At 45.8% G+C, this 27563-nt stretch overlaps 2 protein-coding genes across 3 annotated transcripts in view; one reads left to right on the plus strand and one right to left on the minus strand.

The window, feature by feature from the left end:
* MICAL3 (microtubule associated monooxygenase, calponin and LIM domain containing 3) overlaps positions 1–27563 on the minus strand; it is a 1031057-nt gene that overhangs the window by 603675 nt on the left and 399819 nt on the right. The window lies entirely within an intron of this gene.
* LOC111526405 (cat eye syndrome critical region protein 2) overlaps positions 1–27563 on the plus strand; it is a 193565-nt gene that overhangs the window by 157237 nt on the left and 8765 nt on the right. For both annotated transcript variants that reach the window (XM_023192096.2, XM_023192097.2), the window contains 8 exons: positions 5316–5469; positions 19142–19271; positions 20577–20614; positions 20701–20792; positions 21052–21178; positions 22605–22993; positions 24315–24440; positions 24628–25471. In XM_023192096.2, the coding sequence (XP_023047864.1) occupies positions 5316–5469; positions 19142–19271; positions 20577–20614; positions 20701–20792; positions 21052–21178; positions 22605–22993; positions 24315–24440; positions 24628–25471 (1900 nt within the window). The remainder of the gene's footprint in view (positions 1–5315; positions 5470–19141; positions 19272–20576; positions 20615–20700; positions 20793–21051; positions 21179–22604; positions 22994–24314; positions 24441–24627; positions 25472–27563) is intronic.

Here is a 27563-nt window from a genome sequence, read left to right on the forward strand (position 1 = left end):
AATACAAAATTAGCTAGGCATGGTGGCAGTTGCCTGTAATCCCAGCTACTGGGGAGGCTGAGGCAGGGGAATAGCTTGAACCCGGGAGGTGGAGGTTGCAGTGAGCTGAGATGGCACCATTGCCTCAACCTCCTGAGTAGCTGGGACTACAGGGCCCACCACCACGCCTGGCTAATTTTTTGTATCGTTAGTAGAGACGGGGTTTCACCATGTTAGCCAGGATGGTCTCGATCTCCTGACCTCGTGAACCGCCCGTCTCGGCCTCCCAAAGTGCTGGGATTACAGGCTTGAGCCACCACGCCCGGCCGCTGGTGTGCTTTATATACTGTTTGTGAGTTTTGTGTTCGTGTTCCATTTGTTTGAGGGGAGCACTATTAACTGATTATAAGATATTACATATTAATAATAAAGTCATACTCATTACATAAAAGAATTCTATATTCGTAAGATTTAGGTTATTGGCTTTTGACTTTTTTCTCTTTCTCCCCCTCCAATGACTTAACATATGAACACTTCCTGTGGTTATTTAGATTACAACGTCTTTTTTTTTTTTCCGACGAAATCTCACTCGGTTACCAGGCTGGATGGAGTGCAGTGGCGCAGTCTTGGTTCACTGCAACCTCCACCTCCCAGGTTCAAGTGATTCTCCTGCCTCAGCCTCTCGAGTAGCTGGGACTACAGGCGCGTACCACCATGCCCAGCTACTTTTTCTATTTTTTAGTAGAGAGAGTTTCGCCATGTTTGCCAGAATGGTCTCAATCTCTTGACCTTGTGATCCGCCTGCCTTGGCCTCCCAAAGTGCTGAGATTATAGGCATGAGCCACCGCGCCTGGCCAGATTATCAAGTCTTGAGTGATCAGCATTACAATTTCATAAGTAATTGGCTTGCATTTGCTCAGCCCTTATTAAAATAATGGATCCTACTTAATGTACCTTCTACTGATGAAAGAAGAATATTTCACAGGTTTACACCTACTGTCTTTGTTGCAGGGGAGAGTGGCCAGAATACACATATGTAATTCTGTACATAAATTTCGTGTTTGATATATATATATACCTGTTTCCCTCTCCTTTTGGGGTCTGACATATAGAAAGCATCATAATTCTCTTTTAATGAAATCTTCCCTTTGACAAGGCTCAGTTTTCTTTTTTTATTATTGTAAGTAGGATTTATTCTTTAAGTTCGAGGGTACATGTGCAGAACGTGCAGGTTTGTTACATAGGTATATGTCCATGTGCCATGTTGGTTTGCTGCACCCATCAACTCGTCATTTACATTAGGTATTTCTCCTAATGCTATCCTTCCCCCAGTCTCCCAACCCCCAACAGGCCCCGGTGTGTGATATTCCCCACCCTGTATCCCAGTGTTCTCATTGTTCAGTTCCCACCTATGAGTGAGGACATGCAGTGTTCGTTTTCTGTTATGTGATAGTTTGCTGAGAATGATGGTTTCCAGCTTCATTCATGTCCCTGCAAAGGACATGAACTCATCCTTTTTTATGGCTGCATAGTATTCCATGATGTATATGTGTCACATTTTCTTATTCTAGTCAATCATTGATGGACATTTGGGTTGGTTCCAAGTCTTTGCTATTGTGAATAGTGCCATAGTAAACATATGTATGCATGTATCTTTATAGCAGCATGATTTATAATCCTTTGGGTATATACCCAGTAATGGGATGGCTGGATCAAGTGGTATTTCTACTTCTAGATCCTTGAGGAATCGCCACACCGTTTTCCATAATGGTTGAACTAGTTTACAGTCCCACCAACAGTGTAAAAGTGTTCCTTTTTCTCCACATCCTCTCCAGCACCTGTTGTTTCCTGACTTGTTAATGATCGCCATTCTAACTGGTGTGACATGGTATCTCATTGTTTTGTTTTGCATTTCTCTTATGGCCAGTGATGATGAGCATTTTTTCATGTGTCCGTTGGCCAGAGTTGCAGTCTTCAGGACAGTCGTCCTTGCCAAGTGTCCGTAGCATCCCCTTTTCAGAATAAACATCCACCGTATTGAAACTGGCCTGCTGTGGTTATAGAATAAAGATGTTACGGGTTTTATTTAATAAGACACCTTATGGGTACAGTGTTACGTATGTAGTTAAGTTTTATTTTCATCCCCCCTGTTCATTCCAGATTTTTACCTGTAAACTCTAATAAAGTCAGGCTCATAGATTGTTGAATGATGAAAATGACATTGAGAAGTCTATTAACTGGGCCACGGGCCATGGCTCACGCCTGTAATCCCAGCACTTTGGGAGGCTGAGGTGGGTGGATCACCTGAGGTCAGGAGTTCTAGTCCAGCCTGGTCCACATGGTGAAACCCTGTCTCTACTAAAAATACAAAAATTAGCCAGGCGTGGTGGTACACACCTGCAATCTCAGCTACTCTGGAGGCTGATGCAGGAGAATCACTTGAACCCGGGAGCCCGTGGCTGCAGTAAGCCAAGATCATGCCATTGCACTCCAGCCTTGGTGACAAAGCAAGACTTCGTCTCAAGAAAAAAAAAAAGCCTACTATCTATGCAAGATCACCTCTAAATTTGGAGTCAAATGAGAATGTTTTGTTTCGTTTTGTGTTTTTGAGATAGGGTCTATCCCCCAGGTTGGACTCTAGTGGGACAGTCACAGCTCGCTGCAGCCTGAAACTCCTGGGCCCAAGAGATCCTCCCACCTCAGCCACCCATGTAGATGGGACTACAGGTGTACACTACCACACCTGGCTAATTTATTTATTTATTAATTATCTGTTTATTTTGTTTTTTTCTGTAGAGATGGGGTGACGGGGTTTCACTTTGTTGCCCAAGCTGGTCTTGAACTCCTGAGCGCAAGCAATCCTCCTGTATTGGCCTCCCATAGTGTTGGGAGTCCAGATGTGAGCCACCAACCACACCCAGCCTAAACTGGTCTTAAGAACCATAAAAATGTGAACTCCACAGGGAGCAAGGGGGAAAAAAAGCACCATAAAGAAAATAATATAAAATTTTAATCAAAGACATTTTCAGTGCCCTTACATTGGGCATTGAAATGGTAAAACATAAGTGACTATCTTGAATGGTGATTTACATAAGTGACTATCAGCATTCATCTTTTTTCCTCCACATTAAGGCCACTAGTTCAACTTCCACAGTATCCCTGCTACTCAGGAGGCTAAGATGGGAGGATCGCTTGAGACCAGGAGTTCCAGACCAACCTGGGAAACATAGCGAGTTCCCATCTTTTTTTAAAAAAAGGAAAGAAAGCAAAACTCTTGAAAATGTATCTGATATAGATCTTTAGGTCTATCGCCCTACTAAAAAGATCTGTTAAAGAAAGCTTTACCTTTTCATTACGTTTCACTCAAAATGGGATAATTAGTGTTTTTTCTTAAAGAGTAATGTAAATTCTCCTTCTGTTGACACCTGGTTGATTTTTCTGTCTGTATGCAACTTACACATACAGTCTATTGCAGGCACCAGTTATTACCTCTTCAAAAATAATTTTTAAAGAGGAAAATGTTTTAGCTTTCACATTAACACAAAAGATGAGGAAAGAAATTGAAAACGGGGTTGGGCGCGGTGGCTCACACCTGTAATCCCAGCACTTCGGGAGGCCGAGGTGGGTGGATCACCTGAGGTCGGGAGTTCGAGACCAGCCTGACCAACATGCAGAAACCCCGTCTCTACTAAAGATACAAAATTAGCCAGGTGTGGTGGTACATACCTGTAATCCCAGCTACTTGGGAGGCTGAGCCAGGAAATCGCCTCACCCCAGGAGGTAGAGGTTGTGGTGAGCTGAGATCGCACCATTGCACTCCAGCCTAGGCAACAAGCACGAAACTCCGTCTCAAAAATATAAAAAAATGAATAAAAATACAAAAACCAGCCAGGCATGGTGACACATGCCTGTAATCCCAGCTACTCAGGAGGCTGGAGCAGGAGAATTGCTTGAACCCAGGAGGCAGAGGTTGCTGTGAACCGAGATCATGCCACTGCACTCCTTACTGGGCAACAGAGCGAGACTCCGTCTCAAAAGAAAAAAAAAGAAATTGAAAACAAACAACTTATCTGTTCTGGGCTACAGAACTAGTTCATTGGGGATAGCAGGGTGAGGGGGTTGGAAATAAGCATTGTAAAACTTTCATAAATTATGATAGTAGTAATCCTGTTTTCTTTTGTTTGCCTTACCTTTTTTTAGATTTCTTAGGTAATCACGTCGGGAGCAACCACTTGAAATCTTTGTTAATGTTTGAATTGGAAAACTCGTGAAAAGGCTAGCCAATCTTTGGGTAGTTTATGAATTTCCATGTGGTCTCCTTCATCTCTTTTCTGCATCTTAAGCCAAAACAGTGGCCCTTTCCATCAGAACTCCAATTTTATTCATTGTCTTACTTGTAAAGCATAAAAGTTAAGACTTTTAATACATGCACATTATTGAAATTAAGAAACCGTGTTCTGGGCCAGGTGCAGTGGCTCACACCTGTAATCTCAGCACTTTGGGAGGCTGAGGTCAGAAGTTCGAGACCAGCCTGGCCAACATGGTGAAACCCCATCTCTACTGAAAATACAAAAATCAGCTGGGCGTGGTGGCAGGTACCTGTAACTCCAGTTACTCAGGAGGCTGAGGCGAGAGAATTGCTTGAACTGGGAGGCAGAGGTTGTAGTGAACCGAGATCGTACCATTGCACTCCACTCTCACAGAGTAAGACTCCATCTCCAAAAAAAAAAAAAAGGAACTGTGTTCTGTTGAGTGACTGTCTTTCATCCTAGTATCCTTTTTAAAACTTTCCTTTATTGGCTGGATGCAGTGGCTCACGCCTGTAATCCCAACACTTTGGGAGGCTGAGGCAGGCAGATCATGAGGTCAGGAGATTGAGACCAACCTGGCTAACATGGTGAAACCCCATCTCAAGTGAAAATACAAAAAATTAGCCTGGCACGATGGCAGGCACCTGTAGTCCCAGCTACTTAGGAGGCTGAGGCAGGAGAATGGTGTGAACCTGGGAGGCAGAACTTGCAGTGAACCGAGATCGCGTCACTGGACTGCCCCAGTTTCTCTTCTCTCCAGTAAATTATCCATAAAATTGTTTCCTAAATACCACAAATTATATAAATTGTTGGACACAAAACTTTTACCCTGTTTTGAATCTCCCTTATGTTTTAACATTTATATATATCTAAACATATATTCTCCAGATGCAAAATCAACTTTTCATGATATAAAGTCCCTAGCTAATATTATTTGTTGAAAATATTGAATTCAATGAACTGAGAGCAGAGAGCTTATCTTGCATGATTGTGTACTGACAGGATGTGCTCATTGGCTCCTCACAGGAGACTCCTGTGCTGACCAGAATAGAAAAACAAAAGCGCAAAGAAGAGGAAGAAGAGCGTCAGATCCTTCTAGCAGTGCAGAAGAAGGAGCAGGAGCAGGTGCTGAAGGAAGAGAGGAAACGCGAGTTGGAGGAGAAGGTCAAGGCAGTGGAAGGTATGTGCAGTGACCGCGTGGTCTGGAGAGGTGCATGTCTGTGGACCAGCCATCCTGTAGCCCGAGCTAGCTCAAGCTAAGTCCTGCCATGCATCCAAGTTGTTTCCGGCGCTTTCTATTTAAATATCTTGTGCATTGTATTCCGACATGTTCATTGACCTGTATCCACCCCCACTGGCTTTACATTCCTTCTAAAGCGCTAGTATTGGTCATTCTCAGTGTGTCTTTCAGAATCTTGCTTATTTTTCTGATCGCTGGGTTCCACACGTGAAATAGAAAAAAAAAAATTTAAGGTATTGATGAGAACTGATTTCACAGATATAATTTTGAACACAAATGAGGTATGTTTAAGAAAAGTCTCAGTTTTTTGTTTATTTTTAGATACGGCACTGTTCACCTCTAAAATGTTACCATTAATATTACTAAGACAAAGCTGTTTTCTCAGGTCCAGTTCTAGGTCTTGGGCTAGTTAGCCTTTTTTTCTGTTTAGAGTTTTGCAAACAAAGGGTAATAACTGTTTTTAGATGTTTTCTTAGATAACAATTGTATTTATAAGCTCAACCTGATAAATCATGTGATAACAGATCATTTGGTATAATTTAAGATAGTCCAAGATTTACCTTTAAATAAGTGTATTGAATAGTTTTAATTTTTTAATAAAACAGCATAGCATATGGATTTGGCTTTTTGAATATAGCGTTTTGCAGGGCAAAATTTCAGTAAATTTTGGCTAAGAAAATTGAAAGATTCTGAGCTTATGTACCTATTAAGTAACAGAAAGTTACTTAACCTATTATGTGCACCTCTTTCCTACCAAGATTTTTTTTTTTTTTTTGAGACAGAGTCTTGCTCTGTCACCCATGCTGGAGTGCAGTGGCGTGATTTCGGGTCACTGCAAGCTCTGCCTCCCAGGTTCACGCTGTTCTCTTGCCTCAGCCTCCCAAGTAGCTGGGACTACAGGCGCCCGCCACCACACCCAGCTAATTTTTTATATTTTTAGTTGAGACAGGGTTTCACCATGTTAGCCAAGATGAACTCGATCTCCTGACCTCCTGATCCCCCTGCCTCGGCCTCTCAAAGTGCTGGGATTACAGGTTTGAGCCATCGTGCACGGCCTTTTTTTTTTTTTTGATAACGTTGTCTCACTCTGTGGCCCACCTGGAGTGCAGTGGCACAGTCTTCACTTACTGCATCCTCTGCCTCAGCCTCCCGAGTAGCTCGGACTATCAGTGCACCACCACGCCTGACTGACGTTTGTATTTTTAGTAGACACAGGGTTTTACCATGTTGGGCAGGCTGGTCTCAAACTCCTAACCTCAAATGATCTTGCTGCCTCGGCCTCCCAAAGTGCTGGGATTACAGGCGTGAGCCACTGTGCCTGACCACATTAAGGGTTTTAGAATGAATAAAGAAATAATGGGACAGGCGCAGTGACTCACACCTGTAATCCCAGCACTTCGGAAGGCCAAGGGGAGGTGGATCACCTGAAGTCGGAAGTTCAAAACCAGCCTGACCAACATGGAGAAACCCCATCTCTACTAAAAATACAAAAAATTAGCCAGGCGTGGTGGTGCATGCCTGTAATGACAGCTACTCAGGAGGCTGAGGCAGGAGAATTGCTTGAACCCGGGAGGCAACGGTTGCAGTGAGCCAAGATCATGCCATTGTACTCCAGCCTGGGCAACAAGAGTGAAACTCCATCTTAAAAAAAAAGAAAGAAAAGAAAAGAAAGGGAGGGAGGAAGGGAAAAGAAAAGAAAGAAAGAAATGATGGCTGGGCACGATGGCTCACGCCTATAATCCCAGCACTGTGGGAAGCCGAGGTGGCCAGATCACTTGAGGTCAGGAGTTCGAGACCAGCCTGGCCAACATGGCCAAACGTGGTGGTGCATGCCTGTAATCTCAGCTACTCAGGAGGATGAGGTGGGAGAATTGCTTGAACCCCGAAGGTGGAGGTTGCAGTGAGCCAAGATCATGCTACTGCACTCCAGCCTGGGCGACAGCAAGACTCTGTCTCAATAAAAAAACAACCCTTAGTGCATATAATCTACATGTTTAGCCTGTGTCATGCTATGTAGTATATCTCACTTGTAAGATCTTCTATAATTGGCTGTTTCCAGTGCCACATTTAAATTCCTCAAGACATAATAACTGGCTTTAATTTGTTTATATTTTTTAGTGGAATTGTGTTTTTTATTTAATAGGGTCTTTATTGGGTACACCTGTCATTTTAATTTATATAGGCAGGTCCAAAACTCATTTTTATGGCTTAGTTTCTATATTGTAGGATTAATAATTCCTGTATTATATTCGCATCTACAGTAGTTACAAATAAAATTAAATCCTAGGAATTAACCAAAGTGGTGAAAGAGCTCTATTCTATAATGAAAACTGTAAAACATGGATGGACGAAATTGAAAAGAACACCCAAAAACTGGAAAGCTTTCTACATTCATAGATTACAAGAATCAGTCTTATTAAAATGTCCATACTACTCAAAGTAATCCACAGATTCAATGCAATGTCTACCAAAATACCAATGACATTCTTCACAAAAATAGAAAGAAAAAAAATCCTTTAATTTATATGGACCCACAAAAGACCCAGAATAGGCAAAGCTATCCTAAGCAAAAAGAACAAAACTGGAGGAATTACCTGACTTCAAATTATACTTCAGAGCTATGATGACCAAAACAATATGGATCTGGCATAAAAACAAACACATAGACAAATGGAACAGAATAGAGAATCCAGAAACAAGTCCACACACCTACAGTGAACTGTTTTTCAACACAGGTGCTAAGAACACACACTGGGGAAAAGACAGTCTCTTTTACAAGTGGTGCTGGGGAAACTGGATATCCATAAGCAGAAGAATGAAACTGGACCCCTGTGTCTTGCCATATACAAAAATAAAATCAAAATGGATTAAAGAATTATATCTAAGGCCGGGCACGGTGGCTTACACCTGTAATCCCAGCACTTTGGGAAGCTGAGGTGGGTGGATTACAAGGTCAGGAGTTCAAGGCCAGCCTGGCCAAGATGTTGAAACCCTGTCTCTACTAAAAATACAAAAATTAGCCGAGTGCAGTGGCAGGCGCTGGTAATCTCAGCTACTCAGGAGGCTGAGGCAGGAAAATTGCTTCAACCCGGGCAGCAGAGGTTGCAGTGAACTGAGATCGCATCACTGCACTCCAACCTGTGTGACAGAGTGAGACTCCATCTCAAAAAAAAAAAAAAAGAAAGAAAAGAATTACATCTAAAACCTCAAATTATGAAACCTCCTACAAGAAGAAAACATTGGAGAAGCCCTCCAGAACACTGATTTCAAGCATAGGCACCCAAAGCAAAAATGGACCAATGGGATCACATCAAGTTAAAAAGCTTCTACACGGCAAAGGAAACAGCCAGCAAAGTAAAGAGACAACCCACAGAATGAGAGAAAACATTTGCAAACTGCCCAATTGACAAAGGATTAATAACCAGAATATATAATGAGCTCAAACAACTCTTAGGAAAAAGTCTAATAATCGAATATTAAAATGGGCAAAATAGGCTGGGCGTGGTGGCTCACGCCTGTAATCCCAGCACTTGGGGAGGCCGAGGTGGGCAGATCACAAGGTCAGGAGATTGAGACCATCCTGGCTATGGTGAAACCCCGTCTCTATTAAAAAAAAAAAAAATACAAAAAATTAGCCGGGCATGGTGGCGGGTGCCTGTAGTCCCAGCTACTCGGGAGGCTGAGGCAGGAGAATGGCGTGAACCCAGGAGGCTGAGCTTGCAGTGATCGGATATCGCACCACTGCACTCGAGCCTGGGCGACAGAGCAAGACTCCGTCTCCAAAAAGTAGTAACAATAAAATAAAATGGGCAAAATATTTGAATAAAGATCTCTGAAAAGAAGTCATACAAATGGCAAACAAGACCAGGCATGTTGAGTCATGCTTGTAAGCTCAGCACTTCGGGAGGCCAAGGCTGGCAGATTGTTTTAGCACAGGAGTTCAAGACCAGCCTCAGCAACATGGTGAAACCCCATCTCTACAAAAAATACAAAAATTAGCTGAGTGTGGTTGTTAGCACCTGTAGTCCCAACTACTTGGGTAGCTGAGATGGGCAGATAGCTTGAGCCTGCAGTGAGGCTGTCAGTCCAGGCTGCAGTGAGCGGAGATCATGCCACTGCACTCCATCCTGGGCAATAATAGAGCGAGGCCCTGTCTCAAAAAAATTATTTTTAAAAGCCAGGTGTGGTGGCTCATGCTTGTAATCCCAGCACTTTGGGAGGCCAAGGCGGGCAGATCACTTGAGGTCAGGAGTTCAAGACCAACCTGGCCAACATGGCAAAACGTTGCCTCTACTAAAAATACTAAAATTAGCTGGGTGTGGTGACACACGCCTATAATCCCAACTACTCAGGAGACTGAGGCAGGAGAATCGCTTGAACCTGGGAGGCCCAGGTTGCAGTGAGCAGAGATCAAGCCAAGACTTCACTCCAGCCTGGGCAATAGAACAAGATTCTGTCTCAAAAAAAAAAAGCAAACAAGCTTATGAAAAAGTGCTCAACATCATTGCTCGTCAGAGAAATGGAAATCAAAACTACTGTGAGATATCTCACGTTAAAATGGTTCATATCCAAAGGACAGGCAATGACAAATACTGGTGAGGATGAGAAGAGGAAATCCTCATACACCGTTGGTAGGATAAATCAGTACCCCACTATGGAGAACAGCTTAGAGGTTCCTTAAAAAGAGAGCTACCGTAAAATCTGTTAATCCCACTGCTGGGTATACACCCAAAAGAAAGGAAATCTATATATCAAAGAGACAACTGCACTCCCATATTTTTTGCAACTATGTTCACAATAGCCAAGATTTGGAAGCAACCTAAGTGTCCGTCAGCAAATGAATGGATAAAGAAAATGTGGTACTGATACACAGGGGAGTACTATTCAGCCATAAAAACGGAAAGATTCAGTCGTTTGCAACAACATGGGTAGAACTGGAGGTTATTACTTTAAATGAAATAAGCCCGGCATAGAAAGACAAACATTGGATATTCTCACTTAATTGTGGGATCTAAAAATCAAAATAATTGAACCCGTGGAGATAGAGGGTAAAAGGATGGTTACCAGAGGCTGGGAACGATAGTGGAGGGTTGGGGAGAGGTAGGATGGTTAATGGGTACAAAAAAATGGTTATTATGAATGAATACTATCTAGTATTTGATAGCACAGCAGGGAAGTATGGCTGGCCTTTTTTTATTTTTATTTTTCTTTGTTTTTTGAGACACTGTCTCACTCTTTTGCCCAGGCTAGAGTGCAGTAGCATGATCTCGGCTCACTGCAACCTCCACTTCCCAGGTTCAAGTGATTATCGTGCCTCAGCCTCCCAAGTAGCTGCCAAGTAGCTGTGATTACAGATGTACACTACCACACCCGACTAATTTTTGTATTTTTAGTAGAGATGGGGTTTTACCGTGTTGGCCATGCTGGTCTTGAATTCCTGGCCTCAAGTGACCCATCTGCCTCAGCCTACCAAAGTGCTGGGAATACAAGCGTGAGCACACACCCAGCCAAAAGTATTATTTTCATTCCAGTGGTGAGAAGGTAGAGGGTAGACACATATTGTGGGATAATAGTGGTGAGTGATCTCAAGTAAAATTAGGCAGGTTTACAGGTAAAGAGTGACATGGCTGGGCGTGGTGGCTCCACCAGCTACTTGGGAGGCTTTGGGGGGAGGACCCCTTGAGCCCAGGAGGTCGAGGCTGCAGCGAGCCCTGATTTCCCCCACTGAATTCAGCCTGGGTGACACAGCAAGACCCTGTCTCAAACAAAAGAGAAAGTCCTGTCTGAAGATTTGACATTTAAATAAAGTGAATGGGGTTGACCCGTGAGTGCCTGAAGAGGGAGGCGTGGGTACAGAGGAGCAGAGGCACCAGGACAGGGATATGCGGGTGGAGCAGAGGAAGCAAGCACAGGAAGGCTGGCTGAAAGTCCCAGCGCGGCCAGAGCGGAGCAGAGCGGAGCAAGCACAGGAAGGCTGGCTGAAAGTCCCGGCGCGGCCAGAGCGGAGCAGAGCGGAGCAAGCACATGAAGTCTGGCTGGGGATGAATGAGGCGTAGCAGGTAGCCCAGGTCACATGGGGAAGGGCTGGGCAGACCTTGTTAGAAGGATTAAATGAAAATAGGACAGTCTCTAACACACATTTAAAGTCACAAATGATAGTTTTGTTTGTTTGAGACAAAGTGTTGCTCTGTCTCCCATGATAGTTCTTATGGAAGGAATTTTTATAAGCCATAAGATACTTACAATAACCTTTCCAGACTCTTTAGTAGCTTCCAAATATTAAAAAAAAAAGGGGGGGGGAAATAATCAATTAGGTACGAATCACTTTTTTTTTTTTTTTTGAGATGGAGTCTTGCTCTGTCACCCAGGCTAGAGTGCAGTGGTGTCGTGCCTGGCACATGACTGCATACTTCCAAAGAGAGGACTCAGAGCTTTTATTTATTTAAAGAAACTTGAAAGGAAGAAAGTGGATTAAGAAAAAACAAAAACAGCTGGGCGCGGTGGCTCACGCCTGTAATCCCAGCACTTTGGGAGGCCGAGACGGGCAGATCACAAGGTCAGGAGATTGAGACCATCCTGGCTAACACAGTGAAACCCCGTCTCTACTGGAAAATACAAAAAACTAGCCAGGCGTGGTGGCAGGCGCCTGTAGTCCCAGCTACTCGGGAGGCTGAGGCAGGAGAATGGTGTGAACCCAGGAGGCGGAGCTTGCAGTGAGCTGAGATCCGGCCAGTGCGCTCCAGCCTGGGCAACAGAGCGAGACTCCGTCTCAAAAAAAAAAAGAGAGAAAACAAAAACAAGGCCAAGCGCAGTGGCTCACGCCTATAATCCTAGCACTTTGGGAGGCCAAGGCGGGGCAGATCATGAGGTCAGGAGATCGAGACCATCCTGGCCAACATGGTGAAACCCAGTCTCTACTAAAAATACCAAAAAAAGGCCGGGCGCGGTGGCTCACGCTTGTAATCCCGGCACTTTGGGAGGCCAAGGTGGGTGGATCACGAGGTCAGGAGATCGAGACCATCCTGGCTAACACGGTGAAACCTCATCTCTACTAAAAATACAAAAAATTAGCCGGGTGTGGTGGCGGGCGCCTGTAGTCCCAGCTACTCAGGAGGCTGAGGCAGGAGAATGGCCTGAACCCGGGAGGCGGAGCTTGCAATGAGCGGAGATCATGCCACAGCACTCCAGCCTGGGCGAAACTCCGCCTCAAAAAAAAAAAAAAAAAAAATTAACCGGGCCTGGTGGCACACACCTGTAGTCCCAACTACTTGGGAGGCTGAGGCAGGAGAATTGCTTGAATCCGGGAGGCAGAGGCTGCAGTGAGCTGAGATCATGCCACTGCACTACAGCCTGGGTGATAGAGTAAGACTCTGTCTCCCCCGCCCTCAAAAAAACAAAAAACAGAAGGCAAAAAGTGAAACAGCCAAGTATCCACCAGTGGATTAAAGGAGAACCTGAATGCAGTATACTCTCAGAGTGGAGTGTTATTCAGCTTTAAGAGGGAAGGAAATTCTGAAACATGCTACAACATGGATGAACCTTGAAGGTATTACACTAAATGATATCAGCAGAACACACATGGACAAATGTTTTGTGCTACAGGCTGAGGCAAGACGGAAATGGGGAGTTCGTGTTTAATGTTACAGACTGGAGTGCTGAAAAGTTTGTAGAAATGGACAGTGGTGATGGCGGCACATTACTTACACCCTTAATGCTACTGAGCTGTATGCTCATTCGGGTGATATGTCTGGGAAACTGGAATGAGATGAAGCCGGCCATGACGAAAGAAGTAACTTGTAGTTAATCAGTTGGGGTCCAGCCTTGAAAACCAGAACTACACTAGATACTTCAGCAGAGAAAACGTCACATGACTCTGGTTAAATGGGAGTTAGAAAACGAAAAAAAGGTTAAAGGGATCCCCGTGGTGACACAGACGGAGGAGGTGGGAGTGTCAAACGTGGGGGGCTGCAGCCCCACTGCTAGCACTTGTGAAGGCAGGCAAACTCCAGAAGAACCTGGCTGTTGCTGCCAAGTGCAGCTTCACAGATGCAGGACCGTCCATCCCAGGATGGGTTGAATGGCATCAGCAAACAAATGGAAGGAAATCGCAGTCCTCCTCAGCCTGCCTCCCATGGTCCCTCTGATGCTCCCTTTGGCAGAGTATAAAGCCAGCAGAGAAAAGAGAAGTTGTATGTGCAGGATCTCAGCCCCAGTGTCACAAAGCAGAACATGAAAATTGGATTTGCAACTATCAGAAAAGGCTGCATAACAGATGCAGGTGGCAGAAAGCATGAAAGGTCCTGTATGTGTTCACTGTAAGTTCTAGAAGGAAAGAAGCAGTACGGTAAGGCCAAGAGAGTATTCAGAAACAATGATTGAGTAGTTTTTTGGTTTGATGAAAAACCCTGATCCTCGATACAGAAAGCAAGAAGAGATATAAACTGGATATAAATTCCATGTGGGCTTACGGAACTGAATTATAGAACATTCTGTTCCATAAAACAACCAATTTGGAAAAGGTAGATTACCCTGAGAGGATGGTCTTAATAATGATAGCAGGTAGGAGCAACAGCAGAAATCAGAAGATGATGGGATTGATGGCCAGGTGCACTGACTCATGCCTATAATCCCAGCAGTTTGGGAAGCCAAGGCAGGAGAATCACTTGAGTCCTGGAGTTCAAGACCAGCCTGGGCAACATAGTGAGGCCCCATCTCTACAGAAAATTTTAAAAGTTAGCCGGGCATGGTGGTGTATGCCTGTAGTCCAGCTACTCGGGAGGCTGAGGTAGGAGGATCACTTGAGCCCAGGAGGTCAAGGCTGCAGTGAGCCATGATTGTGCACAGCACTCCAGCCTGAGTGACAGAGCAAGACCCTGTCTCAAAAAAAGGAAGTGGTGGGTAGTGGGTTGAATTTTGAATTTTATATTAGTTCCTTAGGGCTACCATAATAACCTCCATTAACCAGGTGGCATAAAATAACAGAAATTTATTCTCTCATAGTCCTGGGAGTTAGAAATACAAAATCTAGGTATTGACAGGGTTTCACTCTCTGAAGGCTGTAGGTAAGAGTCCGTGGCATTTTCAGCTTCTAGTAGTTTCAGGCCTTCCTTGGGTTTTCTGCAAACTTAGAATAATAGAATGAAACTTCCTCAGCCAATATCTTAATAATCTAGGCAGACCTTCTACTTAATGGGGAAACATTAGAAGTGTTCCCTTTAAAGTCAGGATGAACACAAGGATTTCCTCTATCGTTTCCATTTCATATTGTATTGTAAAGATTTAGTGTCTACAAAGAAAAATGCATAGGTATGTATACATATTTGGGGTGGTGTGTGTCTTGAAACTCCAAGAAAATCACCCAGGAAACTATTATAGCTAAGAAATTCACCAAGTAGGTATATTCATTATTATTCTTTCTTACTTTTTTTTTTTTTTTTTTTGAGACCGAGTCTCACTCTATTGCTCGGGCTGGACTGCAGTGGTACGATCTCGGCTCAGTGCAACTTCCGCCTCCCGGGTTCAAGTAATTCCCCTGCCTCAGCCTCCCAAGTAGCTGGGATTACAGGCATGTGCCACCACACCTGGCAAATTTTTTTGTATTTTTAGTAGAGACGAGGTCTCACCATGTTGGTCAGGCTGTTCTTGAACTCCTGACCTCAGGTGATCCACTGTGCCCAGCCGTTCATTATTATTCTGTAAATGTCAACATGAACACTTTTATTAAAAGACAGCATGACCTGGCCAGGCGCAGTGGCTCACACCTGTAATCCCAGCACTTTGGGAGGCCAAGGCAGCCAGATCACAAGGTCAGGAGATCAAGACCTTGTATAGCCATGATAACTTACAAAAACAATACGATAGGGGCAATCATTATGCCACATAATGAGAGCAAATCTGCAGTGATTGAGAGAGAATGGTGTTGGCATAGAGATAGACAATGAGACCAGAAACAGACCTTGAGAGAGAATATGGGTTTTTCAGAAACAGCGCCAGGTGTGGTGGTATGTGCCTGTAGTCCCAGCCACTCAGGAGTCTGATGTGGGAGGATCCCTTATACACAGGAGTTCGAGGCTGCAGTGAGCTATGTTCCTAGCAGAGCGAGACCCCTGTCTCTAGGGGAGGAACCAGGACAGTTGTTCATTTATAGAGAAAAAATTTAAATCCCTACTGCGTATGTAAGTTCCAGATACACTAAAGGCCAGAACCTTTCTGAAGAAGTTGTAAATGACTATCTTTAAGATACTGGGATAGAAAACAGTTTTTAAGTACAAAAAGCAAAAACCACAAGGAAAGAGAGAGAACTGACATATTTGATTACTTTATGTATTTATTTTTTTGAGACAGAGTCTCGCTCTGTCACCCAGGCTGGAGTGTAGTGGCACAATCTTGACTCACTGCAAGCTCCGCCTCCCAGGTTCGTACCATTCTGCCTCAGCCTCCCGAGTAGCTGGGACTACAGGCGCCCGCCACTACACCTGGCTAATTTTTTTTTTTTTTTTTTTTTTTTAAGTAGAGACCGGGTTTCACTGTGTTAGCCAGGATAATCTCAATCTCCTGACTTCGTGATCTGCCTGCCTCGGCCTCCCAAAGTGCCAGGATTACAGGCGTGAGCCACCATGCCTGGCCTGATTACATTATTTATTTTTAAACGTACATGTGGCAGAAACACCTTTAGCAAAATAAAACAACAAATCACAGAGTAAAAGAACATAATTTTAACACTTATCAACGAAGACTTACTCATCATTTAAAGCATTTCTCCAAATCAGTAAGAACTCTAATAATCAATAGGCACAAAGACAAATTAACAGGAAATATACAGAAGAGAGCACTAACTATGCAGTAGTAGACGTGAAAATATGTTGAGTATCACTGCATTCAGGAAGATGCACATGGAAACATTTCAAAAGTGTATGTAACATCTGTGAGTTTGGCTAATATGCAAGTATTTTATCATACTAAATGAATGTGAGGTAAATGAAATTGCTATTTAAAAAGTAGATATAAGGCCGGGTGCAGTGGCTTACGCCTGTAATCCCAGCACTTTGGGAGACTGAGGCACGTGGATCACTTGAGGTCAGGAATTCGAGACCAGTCTGGCCAACATGGTGTGAAACCCCGTTTCTACTAAAAATACAAAATTAGCCGGGCGTGGTGGTGCACGCCTGTAATCCCAGCTACTCGGGAAGCTGAGTCAGGAGAATCGCTTGAACCCAGGAGGCGGAGGTTGCAGTGAGCCAAGATTGTGCCATTGCACTCCAGCCTGAGCAACAAGAGTGAAACTCTTGTCTCAAAAAAAAATTAGCCAGGCATGGTGGCTGACACCTTTAATCCGAACTACTTGGGAGGCTGAGGTAGGAGAATCCCTTGAACCTTGGAGGTAGAGGTTGCAGTGAGCCAAGATCGTACCACTGTGCTTTAGCCTGGGCAACACAGTAGGACTCCGTCTCAGAAAAAGAAAAAAAAAAGTAAATACAACCTACAACCTTTTGAACAGCACTTTTTTTTTTTTTTTGAGACCGAGTTTCGTTCTTGTTGCCCAGGCTGGAGTGCAATGGAACAGTCCTGGCTCACCACAGCTTCCACTTCCTGGGTTCAAGTGATTCTCCTGCCTCAGCCTCCCAAGCAGCTGAGTTTACAGGCATGTGGCACCACACCCAGCTAATTTTGTAGTCTTAGTAGAGATGAGGTTTCTCCATGTTGGTCAGGCTGGTCTCGAACTCCAGACCTCAGGTGATTTCAGACCTCAGGTGATCTGCCCACCTCGGCCTCCCAAAGTGCTGGGATTACAGCGATAAGCCACCGCGCCTGGCCCTGGACAGCACTTTTTTAAAAATTCTGTAACCTCATTGCAAATGGTGGACACCCCTTTGACAGTGCCTGATGAGGTTTACATATATACTTTTTACTTCTATCTGGTAATTCTGCTGCTGGATTCACATCTGAGATAATCCTTACACACATGCTTGAGAAGATATGTTTTAAAATAACTTTGTTGATACATTGTTTACAAACTTCTAAAATTGGAATCAAGGAGAATAATGGATTGTTAAGGTGTGGAATAATCATACCATGAAATACTTATTAACTTATTAACATTAATAAGACAAAATGTTTAAGATTTGACACGTTGGGGGATACATGGGTATTCATTAATTTACAGTTTTCTTTGTGGTTGAAATTGTTTTTTTTTTTCCAGAAAAAAAAAAAAGTTGGTTTAGAAAGTTGTAGAGGTTGAAAAAGGAAGAAAAATATTTTTTAAAATTTTAAAATTTTTCTTAAAAATTGGTAATAACAAACTTCCTTTCATTGATTAAAGGAGAAATAGATTAGCATCACAAATGAAAATAATTTAGGAACAAAAACTCAAGTGAAATGTAACCCAACAGGGATCGTGTCTTGCTCACAGCAGTAGGCAGACAAGGATCCTATCCCTTGTGGAACAGAAGCGAGAACTGGGGAAGAAAAGAGAGGCTCAGGCCGAGCATCGTGACTCACTCCTGTAATCACAGCACTTTAGGAGGCCGAGACGGGCGGATCACCTGAGGTCAGGAGTTTGAGACCAGCCTGACCAACATGGAGCAACCCCATCTCTACTAAAAATAAAAAATTAGCCGGGCGTGGTGGTGCACACCTGTAATCCCAGGTACTTGGGAGGCTGAGGCAGGAGAATCGCTTGAACCCAGGGGGCAGAGGTTGTGGCGAGCCGAGATGGTGCCATTGCACTCCAGCCTGGGCAATGAGAGCAAAACTCTATCTCAAAAAAAAAGAAAAAGAAAGGAAAGAAAAGAAAATAGTCTCTGTGCTGGCTTCTCCTCCCTTCCATCTTTGTGCCTTGCTGTCTGGCAGTCTCATTTTTCTCCTTGTCTCTTTTCTTTGGCCCCTACCTCCTTGTTCCCTGCAAGTGGTAAGTGCTCCATCAGGCTGGGAGTGGAACGCCAAGTGTGCTGCTCATGGCTGTGGCTGGGAGCCAGGGAAAAAATCATCCCTGCCTTCCAGCTCCTTGCCAGTCCCAGCTGGCATCTTTCCCCTCTTCCCAGCCAAACTCCCACTGGTGGCAGGGCCTGCTGCTGTAGGCGTGGGGTGGGGAGCAGACCATTGCTTGCATGGATGCCTTCATAAACAGAACGTGAAGAGCTGGGGCGTGCATTTAAAATCCTGTGTGTGTGTGGACTGAGAGTCTGGTCCTAAAAAAGGATTTGCGGATGTTGCTTTTTTTAGGTAAAAGATCAGAATGGCCTCAAGTAATCCAAGAAGATAGTCCTCATTCAACCTTGTACTTTTTCCTTTTTCTTCAACTGCCATTCTGTTTTTTTCTGCCTTGCTCCCTTCCCTCCTGCCCACCCTGTGCCTGCCCTGTCACCTTCGTTCCCCACCTCGAACTCAGTGTGAGCGAGGAAACAGGTTCAGTTAGTTAGTTTACCCATGTCTGAAAGCATTCCATCTGTAGAAACATCCTAATTACCCAAGAGAGGCTGGCACAGGGAGCAGAAGTTGCTTCATAATCCTGCTTTGGTGGCCTGGTGTCTTCCTTCTCTCACAATGATGAAGGAACATGCCACGTCAGCGTCTGGAGTGTGCTCAGCTCACTCAGCCTTTGTGTTCATTGTAGATCGAGCGAAGAGGAGAAAGCTCAGGGAAGAAAGGGCATGGCTGCTGGCTCAAGGGAAGGAGCTCCCTCCAGAACTTTCGCATCTGGACCCCAATTCCCCCATGAGAGAGGAAAAAAAGACTAAAGACCTGTGAGTATTTAGTACCAACAGCAACAGTAGCAACTGGTAGCATTTATGGAGCACTCAGGCACTTTCCCCATGTCATCCTCAGAACAGCCCTGGTGGGTAACATTGTCACCACGTGCCAGTGCACGGGGCGGGGCGGGCCCTGCACTCACAACTGACCCCGGTGCACTTCCTCAGGCACACACAGACATGCCTGGCTACCCCGGCCTGTGACACTCTTGCTGTCACACTCTGTGGGAGCAGAAGTAAGACTTACACTAAGCTCTTCGCTCCTCATCCCCTTAATTTAATGAAATCAGAATCTGATTATTATGTAAATGAGCTCCTTGGAAATGTGAATAGCAGTTTATCTTTTTGAGGTTATTACTTCCCGTGACCTTACTAGGTACCGTGTGTCTTTACTCCTTACTGAAAATTCAAGAGGCAGATACACATTCAGTGCTCAGGAGCTCATTTATCGTATGCTTTTTTGGATTAAAAGTAAAATAAAACCTGGTTAAGAATGTGCTATAGGCCGGGCTCACGCCTGTAATCCCAGCACTTTGGGAAGCTGAGGCAGGTAGATCACCTGAAGTCAGGAGTTCGAGAGCAGCCCGGCCAATATGGTGAAACCCCGTCTCTAATAAAAATTTTGTTTGAAATTAGCCGGGTGTGGTGGCACATGCCTGTAATCCCAGCTGCTCGGGAGGCTGAGGCAGGAGAATCGCTTGAACCTAGGAGGCGGAGGTTGCAGTGAGCCGAAATCGTGCCACTGCACTCCAGCCTGGGTGACAGAGTCAGACTCTGTCTAAAAGAAGAAAAAAAAAGATTGTGCTGTAAAGCCTGGGCAACATGGTGAAACCTCACCTCTACCAAAAATACAAAAATTCGCCAGGCATGGTAGCACACACCTGTAGTCCCAACTATTCAGGAGGCTAAGATGAGAGGATCGCTGGAGCCCAGGAAATCGAGGCTGCTGTGAGCTGTGATCACGCCACTTCACTCTAGCCTAGGCGACAGAGCAAGATCCTGTCTCAAAATAAGTGAAGAAATAAAGAATGTGCAATTAAATAACCGGCATTCTATCTGGATCATCCAGAAACCCCCCATTTTGTAGATGAGGGAAGTGAAATTCCCGGTTTTGCTAAGGTCCACTGTCCCTCATTTTGTATTTCTAGGAGTGTTACCAGTATCACAGGCTCATCTAAACCACACTATTAGGACTGTTCCAAATCTTACTTCAGTCAAGTGTGTCTGCGATAGACCTGAGAGGGCTCAGGAGAGAAGGTGGTCAGAGTTACTATTAATTTCTTATTTTATGATTTACAGCTTTGAGTTGGACGATGATTTCACTGCTATGTATAAAGGTTAGTTCCCATTCTCCACTGTTCCGTTTGTGATGCACATTTTCATCTGTGCGTGTGCTAATAAAGATCTCTTCTCTGGCTCTCAGTTCTAGACGTGGTAAAGGCTCACAAGGATTCCTGGCCCTTTTTGGAACCTGTGGATGAATCTTATGCCCCTAACTATTATCAGATTATTAAGGTAGAAGTTGTCTTTGCAGTAATGCCTACTATAGTGTGTGTATCTTTCTTGGGTTTTGTCATTTGTTTCTTGTTTCATGTATATATTTTTGATATATTTTTCTTTTCAACTGTTGAAAGTTCATGTCATGTTTCTCGTTTTATCTGTTATTCGTTACAGAACAGCATTGCTGAATCCTCATTCTCTCTCCATCTCTCTCTCTATGAAATGTTTTGTTCTCAGCATATTTTAACTATAAAGAGTTATGTGTCTCATTTAGGCCCCCATGGATATTTCCAGCATGGAGAAGAAACTGAATGGAGGTTTATACTGTACCAAGGAGGAATTTGTAAATGACATGAAGACCATGTTCAGGAATTGTCGAAAGTATAATGGGGAAAGTAGTGGTAAGCGGGGAAGGAGTTTGTGCTAGATACATATCTGTAATCAAGAATAAAATGCCTTCTCTTTTATAAATACACGTCCTAGTGACTTTTCTGTAGGACAGTGAGCAGAATGTGTATGAAAAGTCGTGGGATTGACCATTCTAGCCACTTACCACAGTATCTGCCAGGGACTCTCCTGCCCCGTAGGACAAGAGAGTGCAGCTGGCACCTAACTGGCTCATCCTGCAGACCAGTCTGGTTCTGGATAATACTGTGTGTGCCTCTTTAACCGTGGATGGGACTGACACTAGATAGAGCTGACTCTTCAACCATCTGGAGAAGCTGGCGTAGTAGATCTCTAATATCAAAGTAGAAATGGCTCCTCCTACTTTGGGTCATTTATGCATTAACTCAAAATGCCCTGCTTAAAAACAGCAGATTCAGCCATTTTTTATTTAGTATTTCTGCAGTTTTAGCCTTAAAGAATTAAATTTTTGGCCGGGCGCGGTGGCTCAAGCCTGTAATCCCAGCACTGTGGGAGGCCGAGACGGGCGGATCACGAGGTCAGGAGATCGAGACCATCCTGGCTAACACAGTGAAACCCCGTCTCTACTAAAAAAATACAAAAAACTAGCCGGGCGTAGTGGCGGGTGCCTGTAGTCCCAGCTACTCGGGAGGCTGAGGCAGGAGAATGGCGTAAACCCGGGAGGCGGAGCTTGCAGTGAGCTGAGATCTGGCCACTGCACTCCAGCCTGGGCGACAGAGCGAGACTCCGTCTCAAAAAAAAAAAAAAAAGAAAGAAAGAAAATTTTACTGGCTTTTTTTTTTTTTTTTAATTTTATTTATTTACTTACTTTGAGACAGGATTTCGCTCTGTCACCCAAGCTGCAGTGCAGTAGCGCAGATATGGCTCACTGCAACCTCAAATTCTTGGGCTCAAGGGATCCTCCTCCCTCAGTCCCAAGTAGCTGGGACTATGGGCATGCACCACCACACCTGGCTAATGTTTTCTTTTTGGTAGGGACGGACGTCTCGCATTCTTGCCCAGTCTGGTCTTGGAACTCCTGGGCTCAAGTGATCCTCCTGCCTTGGCCTCCCAAAATGCTGGGATCACAGGCATAAGTTACTGTGCTCAGCCTGGTTTGATTTAATAGTCCTAGAGGCCCTGTCCCAACCATACAACCTTGGGCATCTTAGAATAGATACCATGCCTGCTTCATCTTGCATCCATAGCTCTGCAATATAATGTGCCCTAAAGATGAATTAAACTCATAGTTTACCCAGGTTGCATCTTTTATTTATTAGAATTGTCTTTTGTGACATATAGTAGGTCAGTTTCTATAAACTATAGTTTCTATAAACAGTTTCTGTAAACTATAGTTTCTAAGTTTCTATAAACAGTTTCTATAAACTATACCTAGAAGTCAATCCTCCTGTCTTCCTATAGAGTATACCAAGATGTCTGATAATTTAGAGAGGTGTTTCCATCGGGCCATGATGAAACATTTTCCTGGTGAAGATGGAGACACAGATGAAGAATTCTGGATTCGAGAGGATGAAAAGCGGGAGAAGAGACGGAGTCGGGCTGGGCGAAGTGGTGGGAGCCATGTTTGGACCCGCTCCAGGGACCCAGAAGGGCCCAGCAGGAAACAGCAGCCCATGGAGAATGGAGGAAAGTCGTTGCCCCCCACACGCCGAGCCCCCTCTTCTGGGGACGAACAGAGCAGCAGCTCCACACAGCCCCCGCGGGAGGTGGGCACTTCCAATGGCCGAGGCTTTTCTCATCCCCTGCATTGCGGTGGGACGCCCAGCCAGGCGCCCTTTTTAAACCAGATGGTAAGGAACCTGGTTTGTGAGTTCACAGGAATGTAAAGGCCATTCAGTTGGTACTTCCTACAAAATACTTCTGTGTATGGATGAAATCTTTTTCCCCTGTGAGTCCTTCATTTATTTTATTTTATGTTATTTACTTTTTAGTAGAGACACAGTGTTACTATGTTGCCTAGGCTGGTCTCAAACTCCTGGCCTCAAGGAGCAATCCTTGCACCTCAGCCTCCCAAAGTGCTGGGATTATAGGCATGAGCCGCTGTGTCCAGCCCTTCCTTTATTCTAAATCCTCCCTTTTTCTCTGAATTATGTATTCTCAATGTGGGCAAAAATTGGGATTAAAAAATACATAATCTGGCCAGGCATCGTGGCCCACTCCTGCAATCCTAGCATTTTGGGAGGCTGAGCTGTGTGGATCACGAGGTCAGGAATTCGAGACCAGCCTAGCTAACATGGTGAAACCCTGTCTCTACTAAAAATACAAAAATTAGCCAGGCACAGTGGCACTACTCAGCTACTCAGGAGGCTGAGGCAGAAGAATTGCTTGAACCCAGGAGGCAGAGTTTGCAGTGAGCCAAGATCGTGCCACTGCACCCCAGCCTGGGCGACAGAGTGAGACTCTGTCTCCAGAAAAAAAAAAAAATGTAATCTTTATTGTGTAAAGCGCAGGTATACATATAGTACATAAATGTACAGTATATCTGCAACATTAAGATTTCATGGTAGTGGCCGGGCACGGTGGCTCACGCCTGTAATCCCAGCACTTTGGGAGGCCGAGAGGCAGGCGGATCACGAGGTCAGGAGATCAAGACCATCCTGGCTAACGCGATGAAACCCCGTCTCTACTAAAAATACAAAAACATTAGCCAAGCGTGGTGGCGGGCGACTGTAGTCCCAGCTACTCGGGAGGCTGAGGCAGAAGGATGGCGTGAACCCAGGAGGGAGCGGAGCTTGCAGTGAGCGGAGATCGCACCACTGCACTCCAGCCTGGGTGAAAGAGCGAGACTCCGTCTCAAAAAAAAAAAGATTTCATGGTAGCAGGCAACTGGGGAGAAACGGCTAAAATGGATCCTTGGGAGGAGGAGTAATAAAAAGGAGATTGAGAAATACTGACTTAATCTAGTATCTCCTGGAGAAGGAAGTTGCTTCGGGCTCACAGGCAAGCCCTGATGCGGGTGAGCACGTATGTTCACAGTCTCCCTGTTTCCAGCCGAGGTTTAGTCATCTGTTTTATTTTAGTAGAATGTTCATCTTCAGGAAAACCCTTGTTGTCAACCTAAGGTCTGTGCCTTTCCTTTTTCTTCTTCTTGCTTTGCTCAATGTGCTGCAGAGACCAGCAGTACCAGGGACATTTGGCCCTCTGCGAGGATCAGATCCTGCCACCTTGTACGGCTCTGGCGTCCCAGAGCCACACCCTGGGGAGCCTGTGCAGCAGCGTCAGCCTTTCGCCATGCAGGTAAGCAGCCTACTTAGGAGGTGCAGGGGCAGAGGGTCCCACAGGTACGTTTCAGAGAAAAAGTCTCTTTCCAGCTTAAATGTCATTCATTGCCTCCTTTCCCAAAGAGCCTGTTCCCATAGAGAAGCAGGTCACAAAGTGTGCCTCTGTGAGTCTGGTTAACTGTGCTGCCTTTTCTTGTTACCAGCCTCCAGTTGGAATTAACAGCCTCCGAGGACCCAGGCTAGGCACACCTGAGGAGAAGCAGATGTGTGGGGGGCTGACGCACCTTTCTAACATGGGCCCACACCCTGGATCCTTGCAGCTTGGGCAGATAAGTGGCCCAACTCAGGATGGAAACGTGTATGCTCCAGCTCAGTTCCAGCCAGGATTCATTCCTCCCCGGCATGGGGGAGCTCCAGCCCGGCCGCCAGACTTTCCTGAAAGCTCAGAAATTGCTCCCAGCCACATGTATCGATCGTACAAGTACCTGAATCGAGTACACTCTGCCGTCTGGAATGGGAACCACGGTGCTACGAACCCAGGACCCTTGGGCGCAGATGAGAAGCCCCACCTGGGGCCAGGACCCTCGCACCAGCCTCGCACTCTCGGTCACATGATGGATTCCCGAGTCATGAGACCACCTGTCCCCCACAACCAGTGGACTGAACAATCAGGCTTCCTACCTCATGGAGTTCCTTCCACAGGGTACATGCGCCCGCCCTGCAAGTCTGCTGGACATCGCTTACAGCCACCTCCAGTGCCAGCACCCAGTTCTTTGTTTGGAGCACCCGCCCAGGCTCTGCGGGGGGTGCAGGGAGGGGACTCCATGATGGACAGCCCAGAGATGATCGCCATGCAGCAGCTCTCCTCCCGCGTCTGCCCCCCAGGTGTGCCTTCCCACCCGCCCCAGCCCGCACCCCCGCCTTTACCTGGCCCTTTTCCGCAGGTAGCTCACACGGTGTCGGTCACTGTGTCAGCCCCCAAGCCTGCCCTGGGCAACCCTGGGAGGGCACCGACCAGTGAAACACAAGAGCCTGAGAATGACCAAGGTAATTCACACTGTCAATTTGGGCTCTTTAAGCTCTTGTTTCATGAGTAATCATTTTACACAGCATATCAAACCAAGAGTGATCTGTCTAGTTCCCAGCCTCTTTTTTTTCTTTTTGAGACAGAGTCTCGCTCTGTCGCCCAGACTGGAGTGTGAGGGCAGTGGCACAATCTCTGCTCACTGCAAGCGCCGCCTCCCAGGTTCACACCATTCTCCTGCCTCAGCCTCCCAAGTAGCTGGGACTACAGGCGCCCGCCACCACGTCCGGCTAATTTTTTGGTATATTTAGTAGGGATGGGGTTTCACCATGTTAGCCGAGATGGTCTCGAACTCCTGACCTCATGATCTGCCCCCCTCGGCCTCCCAAAGTGCTGGGATGACAGGCGTGAGCCACCGCACCCGACCTTCCCAGCCTCTCTGTTTTGAACTTCTCAGATTTGGGCCAATCGTAGTCCTTCTCTCGGTCTATAGATGCCAGAGCATTTCTGGTCATAATTTTGACTGCTGCACAGGTAGGCGTTTGCTGTGCCAGGCACTCCTCCTGAGACTTTTTTTTTTTTTTTTTTTTTTGGGGCGGGGTCCCCCCCCCCCCCCCGGCCGGGGTGCAGTGGCCCGGTCCCCGCCCCCTGCAAGCTCCCCCCCCCGGGTTCCCGCCATTCTCCTGCCTCAGCCTCCGAGTAGCTGGGACTACAGGTGCCCGCCACCTCGCCCGGCTAGTTTTTCGTATTTTTTAGTAGAGACGGGGTTTCACCGTGTTAGCCAGGATGGTCTTGATCTCCTGACCTCGTGATCCGCCCGTCTCGGCCTCCCAAAGTGCTGGGATTACAGGCTTGAGCCACCGCGCCCGGCGAGACTTTTTTTTTTGAGACAGTCTCACTCTGTTGCCCAGGCTGGAGTGATCTCGGCTCACTGCAACCTCTGTCTCCCAGGTTTAAGCAATTCTTCTGCCTCAGCCTCCTGAGTAGCTGGGATTACAGGTACATGCTACCATACCCGGCTAAATTTTTTGTTTTTTTTTGAGACAGAGTCTCGCTCTGTCACCCAGGCTGGAGTGCAGTGGCCGGATCTCAGCTCATTGCAAGCTCCGCCTCCCGGGTTCACACCCTTCTCCTGCCTCAGCCTCCCAAGTAGCTGGGACTACAGGCGCCCGCCACCTCGCCCCGCTAGTTTTTTGGGGGGTTTTTTGTTTTTGTTCTTTTGAGACGGAGTCTGCTCTCTCGCCCAGGCTGGAGTACAGTGGCACGATCTCCACTCACTGGAAGCTCCGCCTCCCGGGTTCACGCCATTCTCCTGCCTCAGCCTCCCGTGTAGCTGGGACTACAGGCGCCCGCCACCACGCCCGGCTAATTTTTGTATTTTTAGTAGAGAAGGGGTTTCACCGTATTAGCCAGGGTGGTCTCGATCTCCCGACCTCGTGATCCATCCATCTCGGCCTCCCAAAGTGCTGGGATTACAAGCATGAGCCACTGCGCCCGGCCACTCGGCTAATTTTTATATTTTTAGTACAGAGAAGGTTTCACCATGTTGGCCAGGCTGGTCTTGAATGTCTGACCTCAGGTGATCCGCCTGCCTTGGCCTCCCAAAGTGCTAGGATTACAAGCATGAGCCTTCCTGAGACTTTCATACTTTAACTCATTTATTCTCAGAACAAGCATTCGAGATAGCTGCTGTTACTATCCTTTTTGCAGATGGAAAATCCAAGGCATGGAAATGTTAGATTATTTGCTCTCAGCCAGCTAGTAAGTAGCAGAACTGAGATTTGGGCTCAGACAGACTAGATCCAGCATCCCATGCTTTACCCACTACATCATCGTAGTTCCTCTAAAAAAGTACCGTCAGCCGGGCAGTAGCTTTGGTGGCTCATGCCTGTAGTCCCAGAAGTTTGGGAGGCCGAGGCCAGTGGATCACTTGAGCCCAGGAGTTCAAGACCAGCCTGGGCAAGAGAGTAAGACTGTCTCCACTAAAAGATTTTAAAATGGCTGGGCGTGGCCGGGCGCGGTGGCTCAAGCCTGTAATCCCAGTACTTTGGGAGGCCGAGACGGGCGGATCACGAGGTCAGGAGATCGAGACCATCCTGGCTAACACGGTGAAAC

The sequence above is a fragment of the Piliocolobus tephrosceles genome, chromosome 19 (assembly GCF_002776525.5).
Source record: "Piliocolobus tephrosceles isolate RC106 chromosome 19, ASM277652v3, whole genome shotgun sequence".
Taxonomy (NCBI): Eukaryota; Metazoa; Chordata; class Mammalia; order Primates; family Cercopithecidae; genus Piliocolobus; species Piliocolobus tephrosceles.